The following is a 23,670-nucleotide window of genomic DNA, read 5'->3' on the forward strand; positions in this document are numbered from 1 at the left end:
TTCTTGCATCTTTTCTGTCCAGACTTTTTCACATGACGATGTTAGAATCATTTCAACTGAAAACAGTTTGTGTGTTTTCGGGTCAAAGTGTCCACAGAATAATGTTGATTAGCTCCACATATATTGTTGGAGAGTCAGACCTGACACCGTGAGATGGGAGTATGTGAGGACACTGTAGTAAACTGTAACAATGATAATAATAATGTAATGATAACAGAGATCAGACAGTAGAGACAGACATCAGACGCACCAGGTGGAGCAGCTGTAGAGCTGCAGGTGTGTTTTGATAAATCTGCCTCTGATGACACCTTGTGGACAAAATATGTCACTGCTGTTACCCGGACTAATCGCAGCATGCAGTGGGTGAGATTTTAAGTATAGAAGCCTGTGTGGAGTTTCTGTGAAAGCTCGTGCACCAGTGTGAAGCGTTGCTGCCTCTCAGGTTCAGCCTGTTGACTCTACATGAAAAACCAGTCTGTCTCTAACCTGCAGCACAGGTTGAATTTCTGCCTGCGTCCTTCAGTGTTTCTCCGTGACGCAAAGGAACAGCTGCCTCACACTTTCATCCCTGACCCTGCGGTGAGGGGACGTTGCCATGGGTACATAAGGATGGTGTCCAAATAAACCATGACCAGATGTTTCAGAAGAGGAAATCCCATTTGAAATTCCAAAAATATACATTTCAAAAGCCGTTTCATGGGGTTAAGTTTATAGAAAACATCCTGGCAGCAAAGGAAACAGATTTTGTTTTCCTAACATGACAGTTTATTACTAAGAAGGAAAACTCGTTTCCCTTGTGGACTTTCACTCTGACCATTCCTGCTCGCTGCCCAGCTGAACCACTGAGGGTTAGCTCAGTGCTCAGGGCCTGCAAGACTTAATTAGTCAGATCCAGAACTGGTCATGTAGTGGAACCAAAACCATTTCTTCAGGGACACAGGAGAACCAGAAACACTCCAAGATATGTTTGTACGTAATAAAATAGGACTTGTCTTTGGGGGGAAGAGGCCTAGAAACAAGAACCACAGATCAGATGTGAGTGCAACGCCCAGGTACCCGGAGGGCCCCAGCTCCTTTGTGTGCAGCATCCAGTTTCCTTCCTCATCTCAAAGCAGCACAGCTTGTGAGAGTTTTCGGAGGAGCAGAGGGAAAAGGTGAGAGGAAGGGCAGAGCGTTACTGGTTTATATCTCAGATTCCAAAGTTCCAGGGTGTTATTGTGAAAGAAACAGAGACCACTTATGGACGGCTCCAACACTTTCCCAAATTTCACATTTCACAACTTAGACCATGTTGGTGAAAGGCAGTGACAGTCTCTTCCCCTCACTCCCAGGCACTACCACACAGGCTGGATCCCTGTTACCTTATTTTATCACCGATGCTTGAAGAAAAGCACAGTCTATTTCTGTGTCTGAGTCATTACTCTTCCAGTTTATTGACGCTGCTCCCAAGTGCACTTAAAGCAGAACCCATCAAGGCCGGTAATGACAACCCTAAAGCACACACTGTGGGCATTAAAAGCTTTAATATCCGATGTGATATTTAGAGCTGACATCTCGCTCAGACAGCCCGTCTTTAAATGAGATGAGTGGACTCGATCCTGACTGTGAGGCAGATTTACCACATCCAAGACTCACCCTGTGGAGTTTGTTTAACTTCGTGTAAACTCACTCTGTGACCCTGCATTTGTAGGCGTAGTGTGTCTGCAGCCTGCGTGACTTTGGTGCCATTAAAGCCTCAATGAAACAATGACCCATAGAAAAACAATCTTCTGACCAACATCTGTTTGGATTAAATAAACACGGTGACTGAGGACATGGGAGGTCCTGATGCTGGTCAACTTCCACGTCTGACGAGTTGCTCTAGGGGCGCCACAGGAAACACTGCAAACAAATGAATGTGTTTTGTGCATAAGACAAATAAATACAGAAAATGAGGAATAAACACAGTTCAAGAGACAAAAAAACTTAATTTGCCTATTTATTTATTCGAACATTCTTTTGTGGATTTTTTTATGTTCATACACTATTTCACAACATATTAACTAGTTTCCTTAAGTCATTGTTAATAAGAAATATAACATATGCAAAGAAATGTGGTAAAACAATGAAAGTAATCAATAAGAAAATGAATCAAATGAAGACTAAACACAGGATTTAATGACAATGACGAGGAGAAAATATCCTGAAACAGAAATAAAAACAAAGTGAAAATAAAACTGTGGTGATGATTTTCACCACTTCAGTTACTAATTGATCCTTTTTATGAAATATAACTTTAGATTTTCTATTTAAAAACTCCATGTCCACATTTTTTTGTCTCTTCTGGCCACAAATGAACAAAGGACATTGAGTTTTCATCATTTCCCATGATTCATCACGTCCTCACAGAAACAGCTTTCACTGAGCTGCGTGTCGTCTGAGTCCTGCAGACCAGTTTTGGTTTTACACAGTGACCTGCTGCGATGACAGCACCAGTTCTGGTCACAGCTGAGACACTAATCCCAGCTACTGATACGTGAAACAAAGAACTTCTGTTTTAGAGAAATCCCCCTTCTGTTACTGAAACTTCATGACACCAGCCGTGAGTTTGTTACCTGCTCACTCGTGCTGCAAGTCACAGCAGAAAATGTGATGCGACGGAGCAGAACAGCCAAATATCAGAAACCAAATACAGGAACAGTGACTGTACTAAATTTCCATCGAGTTGTCCGGAGAACTAAAAACACCTGATTTCACATTAACAGACTGGGATCAGTGTAGCGGTAAACACTGGGTGTGTTTGAGCTTCAGTGTCTGAAGGTGGAGGCTCAGACTCCATCCCTGCCTGTGACCACAAACATCAGCTGCCCCCTGTTTCCGGTGCATGCTTCAGCTGACTAAGTCGGTGTGCAGAGGTAATCACATCACGCAGCACTCTCACAACAACAAAGTCCTCCATTTATCGCAGCAGGTCTGGAGTGTATGAGCAAACAGCCTCTACTGGAAGTCTGTGTCGAAAAGACACGAAGGGAAAAGCAGGGAGATTCTGTGGAAATTCTCATATCGCAGCTGGTTTATTTTCCTGCAGTTTTTATTGCTGCCTCTTATCTAGTCTGTCCATTGGTCAGTAAAGCCAATGCTCTGATCATAAATGTTTAACAACTCTGAGAAAAGCCTCAGCTGTCGGGGCCACATGTTATTAAACACTCGGACTGACTGGTCGTGATGGTATCACAGCATCACTTTAAACTATGGGAAGTCCCTCAATACAATCTTAGGGCAGAAAACTAAAATGACACGTCCGTGTTTAAGTGACGTGTCTCATCCAAACCACAGGAGCAAATGAAATGTGTCATTTGCAGTAAATCCTCTTTAAGCCCCGGTCGTCTGATCACGGCGTCCTTCATTTTCCACCTCAGTAGCTCAGAGATCAGTTGTTTAAAGTTAGCAGACCACCCACACACATATATACATACAGAAAAAAGTGACTCAGCCTTGACACACACACACACACACACACACACACACACACACACACACACACACACACACACACACACACAGGTGTTTCCTGCCCACCTCAGATCAGAAAAAGTTGGTTCTTGTAGAGCGTTGAAGTGAAGGGAGATGTGGAAGGGGTGAACTCCAAAGTGAAGAGGACTTTGATCCTGGACCAGAAGTCCCCCCTTTCTGACTTAAGACACTCTGTCTTTCTTATTCCACAAGGCAGAGATTAGTTTTCTTACAGATTCTTAGTGCAAAGTGACCAAATTCTATGAAATGTCTTTCATTTTCTCAATTTCCCTTAAAAACCAGTGAAAGAGCTTCTGGGGGGAAACCTGGGGGGAGGAGGTCTTTCAAGGGCTCAGGAGTTTCTGAATGACGCTACATCTCGTGCAGGAATCATGTTGATCTGATTACAGATGCTCTCATACCTTTACTGCTCATTACTTTCACTACAACAGACCAGAGTTTCCCTTCAGGGAGTAATAAAGTTGGACTTATCTCCAATGCAGCAGTGACAACTTGGGTGAGTCACAATCTTTGCATGTTTGTATACGAGCAAAACAATTAGTGCGGCACATTCAGAACCTCAGTTTGGTTCTACTGGACTTCCACAGGTCACGGGGCTCCCAAAAAGGCAGATCTGGACTTCCCTGGCGTTGTCAGAGGAACGGACGGATGAAGAGGTTTGTGCAAACAGAACGAGGATCCACAGCGTCAGCGTTTAAAGTGTTTTCAGTGCAGACGATAAACAGCCGAGTTTAGGGTCAAATATACAAACAGGCCTGCGATCAAGTATCACGCACACTGGTTTGCGTGTGTCGAGGTGTGGTTTTGTCACAGCAGACCTGCTCTGAGATCAGCCCTAAAGTTAAGACTCCTGGATAAAAGTGTTTAAGATCAGAGTCAGGGGCTTTTTGATACGGCCCCTGCCATAACAGGATGTCCAGCTTTAGGTGTTTAGGCCCCGCAGATGAAACGCAGCCCACTAGACTGAGCTGCTGACTGTGGATCAGGGTATATGGAAGGAAGCTGATCAGGGTATGTGCAGCTGTCAGGAAGCTCAGTCAGCTTATCATATTTATAGTGACAATGGGTAAAACATGGAGACACCCGTCTACACACAGTCACCGCGCAGACGCTTCATTCACCTCAGTGGAATTTCATCTGTGATGAGGACAAACAGTAAATCTGAGAAGAGTCCAACAGCTTGGCCTTAGTGGGCACAGTCTGTTTTAATTCCTGGCACCATGAACAGACAAAAAGACAAATTTTCTCATGTTTTCCTGCTAAAAGACCAATTCTAGGCCATTTGGCCTGACAAATAAAGATTAGAAACTAAACAGTAAATAAATAACGTCACGTTGTTGGAGTCCAGTGTTGACAATCAGACACATCAAATAGTAATCTTGTTGGTCTGAAACATTATTTACATATTGCAGGAAGTGAATTCCTCACTGTTTTCTATGAATGGCAGCCGTGGGGCGGGTCTTCACCCTCAGCAGCTCTGGGATTGGTCGATCGCTGCCCTGGTAAAAGTCCAGCCCTGTGATCAACTCCACGTCTCTGACCCGCGATTGGTGAAACCACATGTGATCTTCCACCCAGACGGATTCATCTTCGGCGCTCTGTCGGAGCAAAAGGTCATTTAAAAACCAAGAGTGCGATGAAAGAGGACATGTTGTCACTTCAGCACCTGGTTGGTGCAGTTTTATGATGATTTCTATTCTTGTTGTTGAGTCTGAGGCCAGAGCCGACATCGTTCGAAGGTTTGCACAAAGTGTTTGAAATGACATGACAGACGCTACTGATCTGTTTTAACTTTTCAATTTCAAGGTGACAACAGGGCTGGATGAATTCAGGGTTAACCAAGTGCTTATGGTTGAGGTCAGAGGTTAGTAAGTCCTCACTGTAAGGAGATTTAAAAAAGGATGTGTGTAATCTCTGGATTACGAATGTAATTCTGTTTGTTTTGCTTTAAGCTTGGCAGGACTGGTCTTCCCATAAACCTTGAGACTTTCGGACCTTAGTCTCATTCATGGAACTATTCCCGACTGTCTGATGCCTGTTTATAATGAACATAGTGTACTCACAATAGGTCTTTCTTATCTGTTTCCTCTGAAACACTGTGAACTGGCTTCACTCCTGAGTAATTAAACCTCATCTAAGCAACTGACGGCACAGCTGCTTTCTTCAGGACCAGCAGGGGTCAAACACCAGTCACAGTGGGGAACCAGTTTCATACTGAGTCACATCAGTTTATCTGTCTGGCCCAGTGTGACATGTCCAGCAGAGCAGGACTGAGACAGTGAAGTATTGTGTTCAAAACTGTGACTTTGTGCTTTCTTACTTTGCAGCTTTCTGAGTTGTCGGGTCTGTGAGGCAGCAGGAAGGACACGGTCTGCAGTTCGCTGCTGCAGGTGCTCACCGGATGGGCTGGGTCCCTGCAGCTCGTCAGGACGGCAAAGTAATGTGTGGGGATGGGGATTCTGGTCCCAGGCACAAACCTAAAACCAGACAAAAACCCCACACAGCACAGATCATCACCACTGCAGTAAAATCGCATCCTGACTCATGTGAAAGCCGTGCGATCCTAAAACCAGGGCTGAGTAATCTCCACCACACAATAGCTTCTAGTCTCACCACCACCTGCAGGGATTTGCTCCCATTGAGACACAGCTGGAGGGAGCAAGTAAGAGGTCCAGCACTGGTGCATGGAGCTGAGTGTGTTGTCCCAAAGATGGAAGCACAATACTGTCAAAAATATCATTTTTCTCCTGCAGCATGAAGATTTTCTTTGACTGGAAACGAGACACAATCATTTTTCGAATATGTTCTATATCAACGATTGTTTTTGCTGCATCCAGGGTGTCATAGCGTTTCTCCTACACGCTGTTTCTGTACAGCACTTTGAATTACTCTGTGTATGAACTGTGCTATATAAATAAACTTGCCTTGCAGCTTCTCGTTTCAAAGAAACACTCGACTTGTGGCCGGAGTCCTTCAGATGATAGCACAGTGGGAGCTCTCTACATCCATCATTACTATTTTAGGACCTCCTCACAGTGAAGCCATCACTGCTCAGTGCATCAATTATTTAATGAATCACTTTTCTCTCAGACTAATATAAACCAGACCCTTGGAAACAGGAAACATCCATATCCTCCTTGACTTATATTTGTTTATAGACACATCTGTGGCCTGAGACAACAGGAGGACAGACTAAGTCAACGTGGTCTGTGCAATGGAGAATTAACATAAAGACAAAGTGAAGCCCGGAAAAAAAACCTTTCTAAAACACTAATATTCTATAAAACACCCAGTCAGGTGGCTGCTAAATAATTTCTTGGTCAAAACCCAAATCCTGCAGACAAAAACAACCATTTCCAGTCTGTCTTCATTTTCTGTGAATCTGTTAGTCAATGAATTTGGAGCCCAAACAGCAGAAGACTGTGTGAATGGGTTGAAAACACTCATCATCTCCCAGTGTTGGCACTATTCAAAGTACCTGTCATGCCATAATCATCTCCAACATGACACTGACACGTGACAACACAACAACTTTTCCTTAAGTCACAGCAAACTAAAGATGAAATTCGTGAGAGGAGGGGTGGAGTGAGAGGAGCTGACACATGAGTTTCACTGGGCAGGTAATCCCATAAATGCAGGTCTCATTTTTCCAAAGAAACACACTTGTGTTTGTTACCATGAGTAAATAACGGACAGGGCCACCATGACAAATGCTAAGAGCCGTGTTTAAGAGCAGGAATCTGCAACAGTCCATTATCGTCTGTGTTGGGTTTTCCTGGCACTGACTTCACAGAAGGAAAGAAGAGACGGTGTTTTAACTATCCCCAGATTCCCAGTTTGCATATTGTTTCCTGTTTGAGAAGCGGTGATGTAGCATGACTCACTAGCGCTGCTGCCATAATTACCTGCAACTGCATGAACACCTGCCCGCTACTGTCTGCCTAGTCATGGTGTGACAGATAAATGACTCCTCTACATAATGTTTTGTTGCCCTGTAGCTCTCCTCTGCAGTTCTCTCTACTTACAACTTATAATTATAGACAACAAAATATCAAAATTACGCCGATAACACCCAAATATACATTACAGGATCACAATCCAGCAGAAATGAGCTCAGGTGTTGAAAACACAACTGATGTGTTTCAGCAGCCGGATGATCCCTGTGTCTTTTCTGTTTATCTTAAACCGAAAAAAAAAATGAAGCTATCATAACATATCATAACAAATCCTGGCAAGGGCTGCAGTGGGCTGGAGTGTTTCCAAGCAACTGATGAGAGTACCGTACCGCCTGGAAAAATCATTAGTGAATACTTAAAAGAGAGATGAAGAGAAAACAAGCAGACGGTGTCACGATCCTGCACGAGTTTCCTGAATGCAAAACAAAAGCCGTTCAGATTTGTTCTGGTGAAATAATACTGAAACTAAATCTTACTGCAGGATCTGCTCCGGAGAGTCGTAAAGGCCGTCATAGTTGTAATCAAAGACAGGACCCGTCACCACATTAACGCCGTTGTAAACAGAGGCGTACGTCTTTAACAGGCTGCTGTGGAAATAGTCCCAGATCTCTGCAGCAGAGGAGGAGGGGAAAACAATGAAATGACATATGAAGAGAAGAAATAAAAAGAAACACACTTTCAATAAGTAACTCACTCTTAAACTCGTGGTACATTGGCACCACATTACTCATCAGTAGAGCATCATACTGCTGGTCCACTGTTGCATTCAGATCTGCAGAAACACAGTGAAGGGGAGACTGAGTAAAAGAAAGAAACCAGTCCTCTCCTGTGCTGGTATAATATCTCTTCATCTGTTCAACATGTCAATGTGTTTAGTGTCCATATGAAAATGTCTAATGTAGATCACATGTTTTAAACCATCTCTCCATTTCTTCCACACTAGTTCAACACCGTCATGCCGTGGGCAGTGTGAAAGTGTGTGCCAGTACCTGGCACGACTGCAGAAAACTGAGGCAGCTGGCAAAGGACTCTGAGGTGTGGCTGCCGCTTGACATGGTCCAAAAATGCAAATTAGGTTCACGTAGCAGCATCCAAGAAATAAGAAAAGGAAAGTCGCACGCTCGGGAAGCACAGACGTCCCATCAAACCACAGAGGTCTGAAGAAACAGGAACTTTCAGAGAAATCTCATCATGAGTGTTCATCAGAGTTCCTGTAGGGCATTAGGCATTAAGAGCCTCTCAGGCAGTGTTTCCATAAGGTCCTGAAATATGTTCCAGTTTATAGTCAGTCTCCTGTCCTCTAAGTAAAGCAGGAAACAGTATGAATAAAAACACATTCCTGATAATGGCCTGGTCACAGCATCAGAATTTATGATGAACTCTCTCTTTACTGCTTAACATTTGACGTATTATCCTGCAGCTGCATCAACCTCACAGTTCGTTGAGAGCCAGAATTAGATTAATTAGATCGTTAAGGTTCATCCTGAGGAACCTGCACAGAGAAAGGCGTCCACCTGCAGGAACACCCCAGAGTGAGTGTGAGTAAATCATAAAAAAACAACAAATATAAAAAATTAAACTGTCCTGACACATCCTGGACACTGTTTCCACATGCTGTAAGAACTGTCACCTTATTTCACAAACGATTACACAACTGTGAAATGAGCTGGTGATGAATGAGCTGAAATTCTTGGGAATTAAGGCTGAAATTAAGCAAAGAAGTGAGGGAAGCAGCTTGGGAGATGCTCACATCCTTTGCAAATCCAGGACAAGATGGACAAAAGACACAACGTGACTGTGCATCTGCACAGAAAACTCATGGACCGGGATTTGCAAAGCATCGGGTGGGTGCTCATACATACTGGGTGGGTACAGAAAGGCGGTCGTCACACTCCCAGCTGTGTCGGTGCCATACTGGTCACATCTGGGACTGTGGGATCCAGGAAGTCTGGCATCAGCCCTTAAACAGTCAGGCATCACCGGCGACAAGGGGTCCAAGCTCATCTGCAATCAGTGTTTGCATTAACACATCATGTCCAGACACAATTTAAGCTGGTGTTTCTTTAACCCAGTCCAAAAATAAATTGAACAAACCCTGCCAAAGAAATTATCAGGAAATCTCTCTGAAAAATGAAGCTGCATGAGGATTAATCAGGGACTCATGCTACATGTTATTATTGCATCTCGGGGGAGACGACACAGATTAGTTGGGGATGTGTTATTTTAGAGACGACAATGTATCTAGAGAAAGGAAACAGTTGTGTCCCTGGTAACAGTCCCTGTCAACAAACGTTCAGCGGGAAATTTAAAACGCTCTTCCCAGAATACCCCTGATTTCCCGTGAAACTGTTGACGCATGAACATTGTTGCTGTATTACACATTCAATTCATGACTGAACAGCTAATTGTGCCATCCCACTGGTACGTATGGGGGGTGGGAGTCACCCTGAAGAAGAATGATCACTTTGTTCTTTAGGGTACCAGTCATACAGGTGTGGTTATCTAACCTGACGTAAGTTCTGTTGTTTGGAAAGTCCAGTATCCAACTCCAGAGCAAGGTGTCCAAAGCACAGTCTGATGATATCTCGGAGGGAATAAGTATTGAATGCAGAACTGAATCAATGAAAAGCATCCTCAAGGGCCAGGGACTGGTCAAATATCAAGTCCACCTCAAAGACCTTGAGACCTTCCATGTTAATGGGGGGGAGTGTGGGTGGCTGGTGGTCTGAAGGGAGTACACCCAGTCTCATGGTCAGTCTGGGTGCTGGTCAGACTGACTGAGGTGAGGGAGGAGAATGGTTTTGTATGCATCAGCTGGGTTGGCGTACAAAGTGGTCCAGGGTCCTATCTCCCACAACAATAAAAGCTGCCCTCAGGTGTACGGTCCAGCGTTCGCTAACTGCTGCGTACCTTTTATTGGGTTTATTGGGTTCACACTTACTGGCTTGTCGATGGTGAAGGAGCTCCACAGAGGCATCAGGGCTTGGTGGCTGTAGGCGCTGATGAATCCCTGCTGGTAGAGGACGCAGTAACTCCGGTCGGGCTGCAACACCCGGGGACGCCCAAACAGCACGTGCGTCTTCTCTGCAGCCGACGCTGAAAAGAGCAGAATCACGGTCGTGATCTTTCTTTAAATTGTCCGTTCGATGGAACATGGCAGTGAGACAATGTGTGACCATGTTGCAAAATGCATTTTAAAACGATCTGACCTAGAATCTAAAACTGCAGAAGAACAAAAACCCAAAATACACCTTAAAGACTTTTAAGGTGCAGACAAGAGACTGAACCACAAAATCACAACATCTTCTCATACATTTAATTTAATATAGTTTTTTTTTTAAAGCACAGAAACTGTTGTTCTCACTTTGTTCTGTAGTCAGATTCAGACGGCTGTTCACAGCAGATCCATTCTGAAAAGAAAAAAATAAAAATATTCTTAATGTTTTTGTTTTGACTTAAATAACTAAATATGACACAACATATAAAATGATATGTTGACATAAATACTTTCACAGTAGCTCGTATCACGACATTATCGACCCTGGACTGTGAGATTTCAGTGCATGATGGGTGAAATGAGGGAAACTCCCTGTGGTGGAAGCTGTAACTCTGGTGTCAGGTGTATCTAGTGCTTGTAGGTGTAAATATCTCTCTGCTCCGTCATGTGCTCAGATCTCTCCTGACAGGAAGAACGTGATCATGTACAGCTCAGCTAAATTTCCCATTAAACTGCCCTTACTCTTCACCTAATATCTGTCTGATCTCTGTGACGAACGCTAATCTGAGATGCTGGCTGATTTTGGGTGTCTGTCTATCTTTTCATGCAATCTGCTGCTCACCTCACACCTGACACCTTAATACTGTCAGAACTTGTTCTCAAGCCTTTTCTTTAAAACCGTGCTCCGAATACACACGAAACATCTCACAGTTCAGGTTTAATGAGGCCTAAGGTGCAGCAGGCAAACTACCAATACGGCAATTTGTGAACAAAAGCCTGTTTATTAAACTACATTGTGCAGCAATTGCATCATGTCCCTGCATGTTTAACCAAATGACAGAGCTCATTCTTTCACTGCAAAGCCCAACAGACACCACGCCCATCCTTCAAAGTGACGGGGCTCCTTGGAGCAACAGTAAGACGTCACGTCTTTGTGATTCTGATCTGGTTTCTCACTGGGATGAAAAGTCTCACTCCATCTAATCTTTTGAGAAAACGTTAAAAGTCAGTCTCATTTTACTGTGTAGGAACAAAGTGACACCCACAGGTTTTTACTGCAGTCGCCACTGGTTGGTGATGTTTTCACATTTGTCACCATTTCTTGAAAACACAATTAAGTGAACTGAGTAACTTGATATTGGCTGATGGTACCGAGTATCAAATAACATGCCCTGCTGATTAACAGTGACCTGCAGTGTCCCTAAGAGAATTAAACTAAGATGATAAACCCTGGATGTTTCCTACTTCCCGTCATTTATCTTACAAAGTGAAAATTAAAGCAACTGGTGAACGAGGCCGTCTGTTTTCTCTCCCCTCAGTGGAAATCAAACCCACCAGGGCGGAACAGTTGCAGCCCAGGCTGTCCTCGGGGTCCAGGCTGACCATTGGACACTGAGCGGGGCCGCTCTGCTCTGTAGGCGGTGCTGGTTTGTAGTAGGGCTGCCTCAGCGCATGGTTCATGCTGCCATGGGTCCCGTTGTTGTCACTGGGTGAGATCTGCAGCACATCTGCGTGGAGTGATGACGGTTTAGTTTTGTGGCCTACACCAGCTGCTGTGCATGTTAACGTTGAAGCACAGCACAAGGTTAAGTGTCAACACCGACCTTGACTTATTTTTTCACCTGTTGAGGTTATTATGTGTTAATGAGAGCAGCCTGACAGTTTAATACAACAGTGAAAAGTAATGGAGCATTCACACTACAGTCAAAAATTCAGGGATTTTTTGCCTCCTGGCACAAATTGCCCTAAACACTTTGTTCATCCATTCAAGCAGTACTCAACAGTGACGGCAGCACCCAAAAAGTCTAGTGCGGCTCGCGTCAGTTAATCTGAACTTTCAGTGCACCGTGGAAATCTGTGTGTTGCTGCCGCATCAGACCACAAACACCATAAAAGCTGAACATGCCTTGAGGGAAAAAGTTCAGTGATTTAATTTTCCTCACAGGCAGGCCGCTGCATGTCCGCCTGACATGGTTTGGTTGTTCTGTGGTGCCTTTGTTTAACTGCTTACTGTCAGAAGGTAGTTTGTCAAGACACACCCCAAAAACTCACCACACATGAGGTTGTACAGCTCGACGTTGGAAAAGGGTTCAATTTGTGTTTTGTACTGAAACTTGGGTCCATAACTGACAAACACGGCCTGTAAGAGAAGAAGAATTCCTAAATATTTACTTCAGCTGGACAAAGCTGTTAGTGTCGACTGCTGACTACAGGACAGGGCAGAGTAGGAACGCTCGGTGCTCACGTGCATGCTCTCAACATCGTTGTCGTAGCCATGAGCCCCACCAGAGCAGAATGTGAGCGAGCCAGGAAATCTGTAGAGACAGACGAGTTTTAGCGTCAAACTCAGATCAGTATCTTAAACAATGCTGAGCGCTCAGAGCTTAAAGGGACACGTGGTTAAAAAGGCACTGATTTCATCTGGACGTGCTTTATGCTGAGAACATATTCTGTCTGGTGATTTTTGCTCTTGACCCTTAGTGACCAATGAAAAAAAAACAAGTCTAAGTCTCTTAAGTTACAGATAAAATTAAGAAATAACTAAAAAAAACTAAGGGAGTGTAGACAAACTCCAGATGCAGATACCTCTCAAACAACCATTTCGGGTCGACCAGGACGCTGACGTCTTCGATGCGCCGGCTTTTGGCGAAATGGAGGCGCTTTGGTAAGTTGGCCTTCAAGTACGGTTTAATCTTTTGGTCTGGCTTCTTGCACTAAAATCAGCAAAAACACAGGCGATGATCCTATTTTTATATGGCGTGTTCATCTCTTGTAGTGTTTGATGTGTGAAGCACAACTGAGTCTCACCGTAGCTCGTATTTCTATGCATTTCATTTAGAAATGGTCTCACACATCAGACGACCGAGCTGCACACACCTGAACATGTAGGTAGAAAGGCTGAACACTTACTGTCATGTTAGCAACAAGTCCAGCAGAGTCCACTGTGGAAAGGACAAACGGTGAGGTCAACTTGTTGTAAAATTACTCATATGACAAAGTCTTGTACTTTCACTACAGTTGATGGTTTTGCCTCCTGAAACTCCTGTGGATTTTCCACTAGTCACAGTTACACAAGGGTAATTTAAAATTTGTGGGTTTGCTAAATCATGGCTCTGCTGACAGTTCAGCACAGACAGGCCAGACCAAGATCTCAGACCTCATGATCCTAGTGGGAGCAGATGACTTACAACCACAGGATTTATCCATGTGAGAACACTGTGACTTTATTAAGTCTGGGAACTTTCATTGAGAGGTTATGTCACTTTTGCTCAAAGGCCCTGGCCACATTCACACAGTTAAACACACACACACACAATTAATATGTGTTAATGAGATAAGGCCAAGCTCTGTGCCCCATAGCTTGTTTCTCTAAGCTAAAAACACTAAATATACAGGCTTGCACTTTATACACACACACACTAGCAAAAAACATTTAAACAGACTTTCAGTTCATCTTCCCTTTGCAGCTTTTCTATAATAAAGTAAGTCAAAGAGCAACAATGTCATTCACCTCTGTGTCAGTGTGGTGACTCAGGTTTCCTTGGTATCACTCATTTTTCTAGAGCACGTGATGTTACGCCATCATTTATCTTCATGTTTTGGCCGTTCATCACCATCAGAAACTGATATCACAGCTGGACATTGTTTGTTTCATTGCCAACTGAACCAAAACAGACAGTTTGTGCCACTAAATGAGCAAAAGATGTGGCCACGCGGGCTGTCAGGAGGCAGCCATCACCATTAGGCAGACCAGTAAAAAAGCTGATTCACTCACAGATGGTGTCTTTATCTTTGGCTCTGATACGTCCGATTGGTCCCTCAGTAACAAAGTATTTACTGACATCACCCACCAGCTCCTGCAGCGTCTCCTTCCTGTCGCAGCTTGTGTCCTCCATACCTGCAAAAGTCACAGGACATTGGAAGAAAGTAAATAGTAAAAACTAAAAAGAACGTAGACGTGTTTCAGCATCGATTTATTCAGACTGGCTGATTCTGTTGTACCGCCTGCAAAATATAAAACAAAGGGAGTCGAGGTTTAACCGTGATGGATTTGGAAATGATTCCCTGAATTACTTTAAGGTATTTGCACAATGATTATGATTATTATATGATGATGATGATGTAGAGACAGCTCTGCAGGCCTATGTGCTTCAGGTTATTAGATGGGCGCTGTGTCATGATATCAGATCAGGTACCAGGGCACCAGTGCTCAATATCAAAGTGCCTGTCAACCTTCAGTAAAACACAGTATTTGTCCTAAAGTCACAGAGGAACATCTTTCCAAAGCTGTTTTAAGCTGTTGTGTGTTACCATGATCAGCCACAACGATGATGTTGAGACAGCTCTGCAGGCCTATCTGCTTCAGGCCGTTCATGAGCTGACCAATGACCTTATCCACACCCTGGATCGCTTCAATCACCTGGAGAAAACAAGCGGAACAAACACAAAGAACTGAGGAACCGGAGGAACACATCACCGTAAAAGGATAAAAATAATTATGGCGCCTCTACAGTTTCAACCTTGGTCAATGAGATGAGAAACGGCAAAAATAAAACTTTCGATTTAGCAACTTCTAATGGAGGTTGACACAGAAAATAGCTGTTTCAACTGTTGGAAGAAAACGCCCTGAGATAAAGAGGTGCCCTTAAAAGGTGAGTGTTGCTGTTTGGTATGATATATAATTCCAGGGGAAATGGTTGGACAAGCCCTGCGACAGACTGGTGACCTGTCCAGGGTGTACCCCTGCCTTCCACCCGAGAGAGAGCTGGGATAGGCTCCAGCAGATCCCCGTGACCCTGAGCCAGGAAAAAAAGCGGGTATAGAAGATGGATGGATGGATGGATGGTTGGACAAGATCCTGCAGAGACCCACAGTGATATGGGATTCTGGCAGAATGTGATTTTGCTGAGGAACCTCCAGAGATATGCTTGACAACGGGGTGTTTCCTGCTAATGGGACGTGATGGTGCAAGTGCAGGAGTAAATGGATGAACAAGAAGATATCAGCCTTATCGTTCACCTTATCAGGCTGCATTAACATGTCTGATCCCTCCTTATCTACAATCACAACATGATATGATAAAATAACCAGATGAGGTATGAAGCAAGAAATGATGTAAGTTTTAGCAATAATAAAAAAGAAAAACACCAGATCTCAAGAGGATTCAGAGACGCCAAGAGGACAGAATGAACAGTCATTCATTCACTGATTTAATTTAAGTTCCTGTGTTAGCTCAGCTCACCCCTCCGCTGACAGGACCAAAATTGTGTCCAGATTTATCGGGCTCCTCCAGATACAAAGTGTAGAAATCTGGCCTGGAAGGAAAAATGATTTTACTGAGGCTTGACGGTGAAATACCAAGTCAGGAATTCCACAACCACCAAGGCCGTCACAAATATGTCTTTGTAATTTGATCAAAATAATAATAATCTACATGAGCCAAGGAAAGGAAACAACCTCTCATCATCAGGCAGCTGCAGCCACTTCAGCACAGTGAAGACTCTTTCCTCAAATGGCACTTTACTAAAAACACAGAAAGAGATGGAGGTAACAGAAAGATTTGTCAGAAACACCAGAAGCTCCACAGCTTTTGGCAGAACCCGACCGTGTTGTTCAGGTCTACACTGACCTATTAAAGCCCACTCACTCAAAGGCTTCTCTCTCTTGGTGTCTCTACAGGTTTTTCTTAGCGTGCATTTTTCTTTGTGTTTGCCATTAATCCCTTAATTTGAACTCTCACATCTTTGCCTCTTGTTCAGAAACTTTATCAGCGTTAAAAGTATCGTATTCCAGCTAAGACATGATTCTGTAGCAGCTTATTCACTGGCGCCATTTGTCTACGTTTTCTTCTGTCTTCCTTATGCTGTTGTTAAATTTTAATGATGTTAAATATTTATGATGTGCTTTTAAAGACGTTTGCCTGGTGTAATCTTCTGTGACCTTCTCCAAACAAGACAGACTTTTCTGTCTTGGTTCTACCACTGCAGAAGATCCAAACTGTTCTTGAACACATCTGGACTACAGGTCCGTGCAGCCACAGTCTGCTGCCTTGCTGCATGTGATCTCTGGTCTAGTTTTTCTGTTTATTCTTTAATAATCAGGCAAAAAATTATGCTCTGAAGTATTTTTACCGTTACTTAAAATAAATAGTTATGACTGGACTCTCTTGCAACATCTGCCTCACTAAGGCTCAGGTGCTACAACGTGTTTTCACAATGAGGATAATGAGGATTTGCAAATTAAACTGTGTTTTTTAGAAAACAGTTCACTCTCACATTAGCATTATTTCCTGTCACGTCACGCCGGATCAGTTTATTTTGATTTTATTTATTATTAGCTCTAATTCGTCATTGTGAAAGTTTAGCCACAAAACAAAAAAGTGTAGTGAAACATCATATCCCATCTGAAAGCTGATCTGAAAGTGCTTTTTTTAAACACTTCCTGTTTGGCAGTTTGAGCTAAGTTTGGCAAAGGATAACATGCAAGAGCAAGGCCTCTGATCTACACCAAGCCCACCCCAAATGACAGACTTACCCGTTGTAGGGTTGATAGATGTCAGGAAAACTACCGTTGATTTTAACATCCGATCCAGGCCAGAAAAACGTCCCAGACTTCAGTCCCTGGTGCTTCACTGTGTGCCAAATCTATACAACAACAGGAAACATGATCACATGACTGATAAATGGGTCTGCACATGTCAGGGCGTCTGATTATACACCTGTATTCTACAAAGCTCACCTACAGAACTGTGCAAAGGTTTTAGGCACTGTAAATACACAGGGGGTTAATAGAAATGACAGATAAAGGTTTTCATTTATCAGTGAACTTCATCCAAAGTGCAGTGAAGGGAACCAAACTTAAATCTAACCAGTTTTTGCAAACGTCCCCCTTTTAAACCAGCAGCAGTTCTCTCTGGTTTGACCTGCACACACTTTCTCCTGGGACTAGATTCAGGCTGTCCCAGTGTTTCAGTCTCTTTATATGAGCCCAGACTGACTCCACACTGCCCACATCGGGGCTCTGTGGGGGTCAGACCATCTGCTTCAGGACTCCTGGTTCTTCTTCCCTCTGAAAATAGTTCTTCATGAACTCTAGTGGGTTCTCTATGGACTTCTTGTCCTGCACAGTGAACCTGGGATCAGTCAGACCCCTGATGGAATCTCAAACATCTAAACTGCCCAAACCTTCTGCACAGTACTGTATACTGTGAGTACATGTGACTTCCAAGTATTTGTGTTATATAGTTCCTTTTAAAATACTTTTACTAATGAATTGCATTAAACAACATTTCTGGAACCAAGCCTGTGCCCTTTCTGTGAAGTTGGAATAAAGCTAACAAGACTCACAGGCTGACCAAGATACCAGTCAGGGTTCTCTTTCTCTGGACTGGACAGACTGAAGGTGGCATCAAACACTGGATCATACATAGTGTTGTCAATCAAGCCATTGGATTCTGGATAGAGACCCTGAGAGGAGAGAAACATGGGTGACAGTTCTTTGAACCCAAACAATATCTCTAAACACAATTTTTAAGTTAAGGTCCGAGTGTGAGATGAATAATTGGCGATTCACTGGGCGGAAAAACAATGACCCTTGTGAATGAGTCAGTCATGTGTCAAAAGGATGCTTGTTATTCACGCCTAAACACATAAATCTGACTAAGATTGATGGAAATGGCAGCTTTTCTTTTCAGAAGCACCAATTACTGGACAAATTAACATTTGGACGTGACACTGGTCCGTGCTACATCAAATGTTAAAGGATCATCAGTTACTCACTCATGAGCATCTGTAAATGATAAACCACACAGTATTAAGAAACTTCACCCAAAACCATAAATGTCAAACGGTGGGGTTAGGGAAAAGTCAGAGGATCTTAAAGGTCATTAGGGCGAAACGCGTTGTGTGTGTGTGTGTCCATGAGCATCAGGCTGAGCCTCGTGATTTACCGTAACGACTGTATAGTGATTGGGGAAAGTCTTGGTGGGAAATGCTGTTTGCATGTATGGTGCTGAGGTTCCACATCTCTCTGTAACACGAAGAGCAGAAGACAAAACACACTGAGAGGGAGCACATCCAGTGAAACCTTCTTCATTTGATTATCAGCCTGCATGCAGGCACGATACCTGACTCAGAATAAACACACTTCATTTATTTAGACAGAAAAAGGCAACAATGACGGTTGTACAGATCTGGCCTACATTAAAATCATTTTGTAAGTGAAATATCTTCAACATGAAGTAACCGCTTTTGAAATTCAGTGATTTAATTGCTAAAGAGCTCAAGAAACTCATTGTGACAAAGCTGTTTTGAATGCATCATGACGTAAGCCGTTTTTGCTGTATTAGCACACATCTGGGCAAAGCAGCCAAATACTTAGCATGACGCATCACTTGTCAGGCAAGTTTAACCCGCCCAGTTCAAATTGTCAGCGTGTACTGAAACCACACGCTGCCTGAAAGGAAGAAAATCCAAAAACTTAAATATCAATTTGAATTGCTGGGACCTAGGACAGAACAACACAAGGAACTTGTGATGTAATTTTGTGCTTCTTTTGTCCTGCATAATAAACCATTTATTCCAAAAGAGCAACTGGTACCTCCGTTTTTAAGAAAGATCCTTTTTTTTCTCTCATGACATCGACATTAAAAGTGAAATCCATCTTAATGAGCTGAACACTAACTGAATTTGTCCAGCACGGGGATGAGAGCGCTCCACGTCTGCAGGTACTCAGCCCTCAGGCCGTCCAGAGAGACGAGGAGCAGCGGCTGCTGCTTAAAGCTACAAGAGATTCAATCAGGAAGACAATATTCAATTAAAGACAGACAAACACAAACAGGCACAGTGAGGACAGTCGCTGAATTAAAAAAAAAAACAACAGGATGAATGTTTTCAGTTGAGACACCAGCTCTGAAACTGATGATGGTCCAAAGAGTCCTAATTTTACTGATGTGGCAAAAACAGAGAAGGTTTTCAGTCTTTGTTTTTGTTTTTTTTTTTTACACATTTGATCTTATGAAAACACTGACTAACAGATTTACGTAGCTAAAAACTATATCACTATAAATCCTTACCCTGCTGGACATGTAGGGACTGACAAATCCTCACATTCGTCTTCCACCCAGGCTTTCTCTCCTACAGCAGGTGGAGAAATGTAGAACACATCAATTTTATTAACAGAATATTTCAGGATTAATTGAAGAAATGTGCAGCAGTGGACAGGATTGTGTCTTCATGTCAAACAAAATAATTATAGATAATATTTTCAGATTACAACAAGCATCAACATGAGAAATGTCATTAAAACAAAGTTGTGTATATATTTGAAAGTTTTTACAGAGCAATGAGCTCCCAAAAAAAAACAGCATCAGAATCAACAACGCTTTAAATCAGGGGTCTCCGACTCCAGTCCTCAAGGTCCACTGTCCTGCTGGTTTTCCAACTATCCTGACTGGCTGAACACACCTGATCCAGGTAATCAGCAGAGGGTAAGGCAGGGATAGTTGGAGAACAAGCAGGACGGTGTCCCTCAAGGACTGGAGTTTGAGACCCCTGTTTTAAATGAACCAATAAAAAGCCTCCATCCTAACTGTTTATATGTATATCTTTTCTATATAGCCTACATGTTACATAATGGGTGTTATTTTAAAAAAATTTAATTTAGTTTATTAATAATTTAACAGAAACCTTTATCCACATTGTCTTTTGTGTTTTCTACTTAAAACCCCCTCGTATCTTGTTTCTTCACATTCTCACCGTGGCACACTTGTTTGTAGTTTGTGCAGCAGTCTCCTGCAGAGAGACAGTCATCAGAGCAATGGCATCTGCTCTGCGTCAGCCGCGTCTCTCCACACCGCAGCCTTGTGCATTCCCATTGCTCAGCTGAAGGAAACACTTAAAGGGTTAGGCTACAACAACGCAATGAACTGGAGGAGGATGGAATATTTCTGGATTCGGCTCAGGTGAGTCACACCTGCAATGATTGGCATCATTATGTCAGCTATGGAGGCTTCAGGATAAAAGGCCAGATGACTGACAGAATCAAAGGGCAGATTAAATTAAATTAAATTGAATTAAAGTGCCCTTAAATTAAAGGGCACTTACTGTCCAGATTGCTGCATTAAAAAGTTTCCAGCTATCCTGAGAATCTGGTTGCTCCAGAAAGTAAATTAAAGGTCCAGAGTCAGAGTCAAAGTCTTACTTGGGACGGTGCAGATGTCATGATAGTCATAGCAGCAGCTGTTGCTGGCATTGCAGTTCTCATCACATCTGCAACCAGGGATCTCAAAGTCATAAGGCTCGTAGCAGCGATTTCTGCAGGACGTGTGGGGGACAACTGAAACAGACATGGCAACCTCTTTTAGATATTTCATACCCAGTGGCTTAGGTGTTGACGGTGGATGTGAAATAACAAACGTGCTGTTTTGATCCACAGCTCTGGCACCAGTTCAGTCCAGCAGCCCATTATTAAGGAAGAACAGATGTAGTCTGGGCTCCCCTGTGCGCTGCTGCATTATGGGAGTTTTCCCGCTGTCTCCTTGCTGACTCGGCACTCTGCCACAAAACACAGCTAGGGGCCCTAGTGCTTTCATAGGAATTAATGATGCAAATGTACCTTATATTAGCTCCTTTACCACATCTGTACAGATAATTTGACCCACCATGTGTACACAACAGTGTCTCCATGACTCCTGGACTCATGTGTGGCTGCCTATACCCACAAAATTATAGTTTGCGACTGGTCTTGTTTCTCATACTGTAGCTAATCACATCCACATGCCCAGACTTTCCTAAGTGTTGTATAAGTTTGAACTCTGATATTTATATGAAGGTACAAAAGTAATATTTATCATTCAGGTTTGGCTCACAAATGGAAATAGAAGTACCACTGATTTCCATCAGCTATTAGGTCATTCAGAAATTCAGCAACATGTGAGTCACAACCTCAGCATGAATGTGTGTCAGGCTGAGAAAAGATTCCCAGCCCCTCCAGCTCAGCTGACTGTCAAAAGGTGAAAAGCCAACACAAATGGACAGAACAGAGCAAATTATAGAGGCGATCAACTGAGCGTCACATTGTTCCCTGTGATACTATTCATATGATTCACACATGCTTGTCCATCCTGCCAGACTCTATTGTGCTTACTAAACATCTGAACACATGAATGGATGACGCTGCGCTGGCCAAGTCATTTCTCTCCGACTGTGAAACTGAAGCAAAGATGCAGAAGTCTGGGGCAATTTTTAGAATGCTGCTCATCAGGAAATTTGACAAAACTACTTCAACTGCTATTTATTTTTCTTTACGCTCAGCTAAAAAAAATGTAAACATTGGCCACTCCTAAACATAGTTTTTCTACTTTTGCATCCCATGAGACAATTCTGTCATGTGCTAATATTGCTCATTAGTCACATCTAGTGGCAGCTTTAAGAAACCACAACATTGTCAAATAAATCGCATCCTTATAAATACTAATTTGAGATTCAGTTTAAAAACATCCGGATTACCACTGACTTAAAAGTCTATATTTCAGGATCAGTTAATATCGACGCTCGACACTAACCTGAATGCTTCATGTTACACAGTTCAATCTGTAATTTCAGCGCAAACAGACACACTGCTAGTCAGCCAAGGAACAAACAGTGAACAGTGCTATTCACTGTATGTCTTTCTGGAGTCTGTGAGCCTCCAGAGACATGAGCGTGCGTGTGTGTGTGTGTGTGTGTGTGTGTCTGACAGCACCTTCATTTCGACATTTCTGCAAGTCCAGTCCAAGACCAAGTACAAGACCAGTAATGAGGGTTACAACTGTTACGGCCAAGATGCCTATCTGTGACATAAAAACACACAAACATACACTGAGAGACGCAAACATAACTTTAAGAGTGTGTGCAGATGCAAGTGTCGTCCATATCATTACATGACACGAGACAGAAAAACACACACACACACACACACACACACACACACACACACACACACACACACACTTTTTTCTGTTCTGTGATGCTCTGTCTGCCACAAAGGAATGTTTAAGACCAATCATGTTACACCGGTGCATGTTTTTCTGTTTGTGGATATGTGACTTAAGACTAATCTTATCTATTCGCCCAGATTACTGAACTTCAGCTTTTTCAACTGAGGAGCTTTGATTGATAAAGTAAGTGCAGTGCATCAAATATTTTTTTCTTAGGCTGTTTCCAGCAGAATTTAAATCAGATTGTTGTATCTGTGGGTTTGTCATTGAGGTGTTTGTTCATAAAAATCTTTCAGGTCAACAAATTGATTGGTCTGAAGTCTTGTGGGCAGATTGCTCTTAGCTCACCGATCACCTGATAACAATTTTACTGCATTTATATCAATAGATTATTAGTCGTCTGCTGAACTCAACAAAATCAACTCTAAAGACAAACAGGCATATGGTATGCACAGCATTTAAAGTATAGCAATAGTTCTGCAGGGGAACGACTGCTTACTTTGAATTACAGTGTTTATACCAAAGAAGAAAACTCTTGCAGACTTTGCTGCAAAAAAAGAACCACATTAAAAGGCAGGAATGCTTAGTTATGTTTTAGCAATGATGCAATTATGTTTCTTGAACTATGCTTATGACAGAAAGGATCTATTGTGACTCGAAAGCCAAAGAGTTTGGGGTGCATCCTATTTTGGATTATACAGAAACATGCAATATCTATATGCAAATGTGAAACAGAGGCTCCTCATAAAAAGAGAAGCAAAACTTCCATAGATAATTAGAAAGGTTAAAAATACACTTTGCATTCATGTCTGCTTATGTTATAGTTTCTGACTGTGCATCGTAGCGCTCCCTATACCCGTCCATTCAAAACCAAAGCCAATACTTACAATGATCTTCTTTTTCTGCGACTCTTTCACCAAACCCATGGCTGCTATCAAAGTAGCAGTCCCACTCACAGCACACAGGCAGAGAGACAGAGAGGGAAACACTTTTCTTTATAAAGGGAC

At 42.8% G+C, this 23,670-nt stretch overlaps 1 protein-coding gene across 1 annotated transcript; it reads right to left on the minus strand.

The window, feature by feature from the left end:
* Window positions 1-2,147: 2,147 nt before the first annotated feature.
* LOC113126604 (venom phosphodiesterase 1) lies at window positions 2,148-23,670 on the minus strand. Its single transcript, XM_026300709.1, has 25 exons — window positions 23,551-23,670; window positions 22,429-22,516; window positions 20,887-21,021; window positions 20,442-20,567; window positions 19,760-19,820; window positions 19,369-19,466; window positions 18,635-18,714; window positions 18,033-18,152; window positions 17,221-17,330; window positions 16,144-16,209; window positions 15,929-16,001; window positions 14,998-15,106; window positions 14,462-14,584; window positions 13,597-13,628; window positions 13,273-13,400; window positions 12,932-13,001; window positions 12,739-12,826; window positions 12,022-12,194; window positions 10,834-10,879; window positions 10,411-10,565; window positions 9,332-9,473; window positions 8,164-8,241; window positions 7,946-8,078; window positions 5,834-5,990; window positions 2,148-5,111 (listed from the first exon to the last, which is right to left on the minus strand). The coding sequence occupies exons 1-25, from the start codon at window positions 23,587-23,589 to the stop codon at window positions 4,938-4,940; spliced, it is 2,604 nt and encodes an 867-aa protein (XP_026156494.1). The 5' UTR covers window positions 23,590-23,670; the 3' UTR covers window positions 2,148-4,937.

This window comes from Mastacembelus armatus, chromosome 11 (assembly GCF_900324485.2).
Source record: "Mastacembelus armatus chromosome 11, fMasArm1.2, whole genome shotgun sequence".
Lineage (NCBI taxonomy): Eukaryota > Metazoa > Chordata > Actinopteri > Synbranchiformes > Mastacembelidae > Mastacembelus > Mastacembelus armatus.

Excerpts from the sequence above, each read along its gene's own strand:
- LOC113126604 (XM_026300709.1), bottom strand. The coding sequence starts at position 23,589 with ATGGGTTTGGTGAAAGAGTCGCAGAAAAAGAAGATCATT. Across the intron at positions 18,153-18,634 it reads ATCACTATACAGTCGTTACG|GGTCTCTATCCAGAATCCAA; the intron begins GTAAATCACGAG and ends CTCTCCTCTCAG. Across the intron at positions 16,002-16,143 it reads CAGCTGCCTGATGATGAGAG|GCCAGATTTCTACACTTTGT; the intron begins GTTGTTTCCTTT and ends TTTTCCTTCCAG.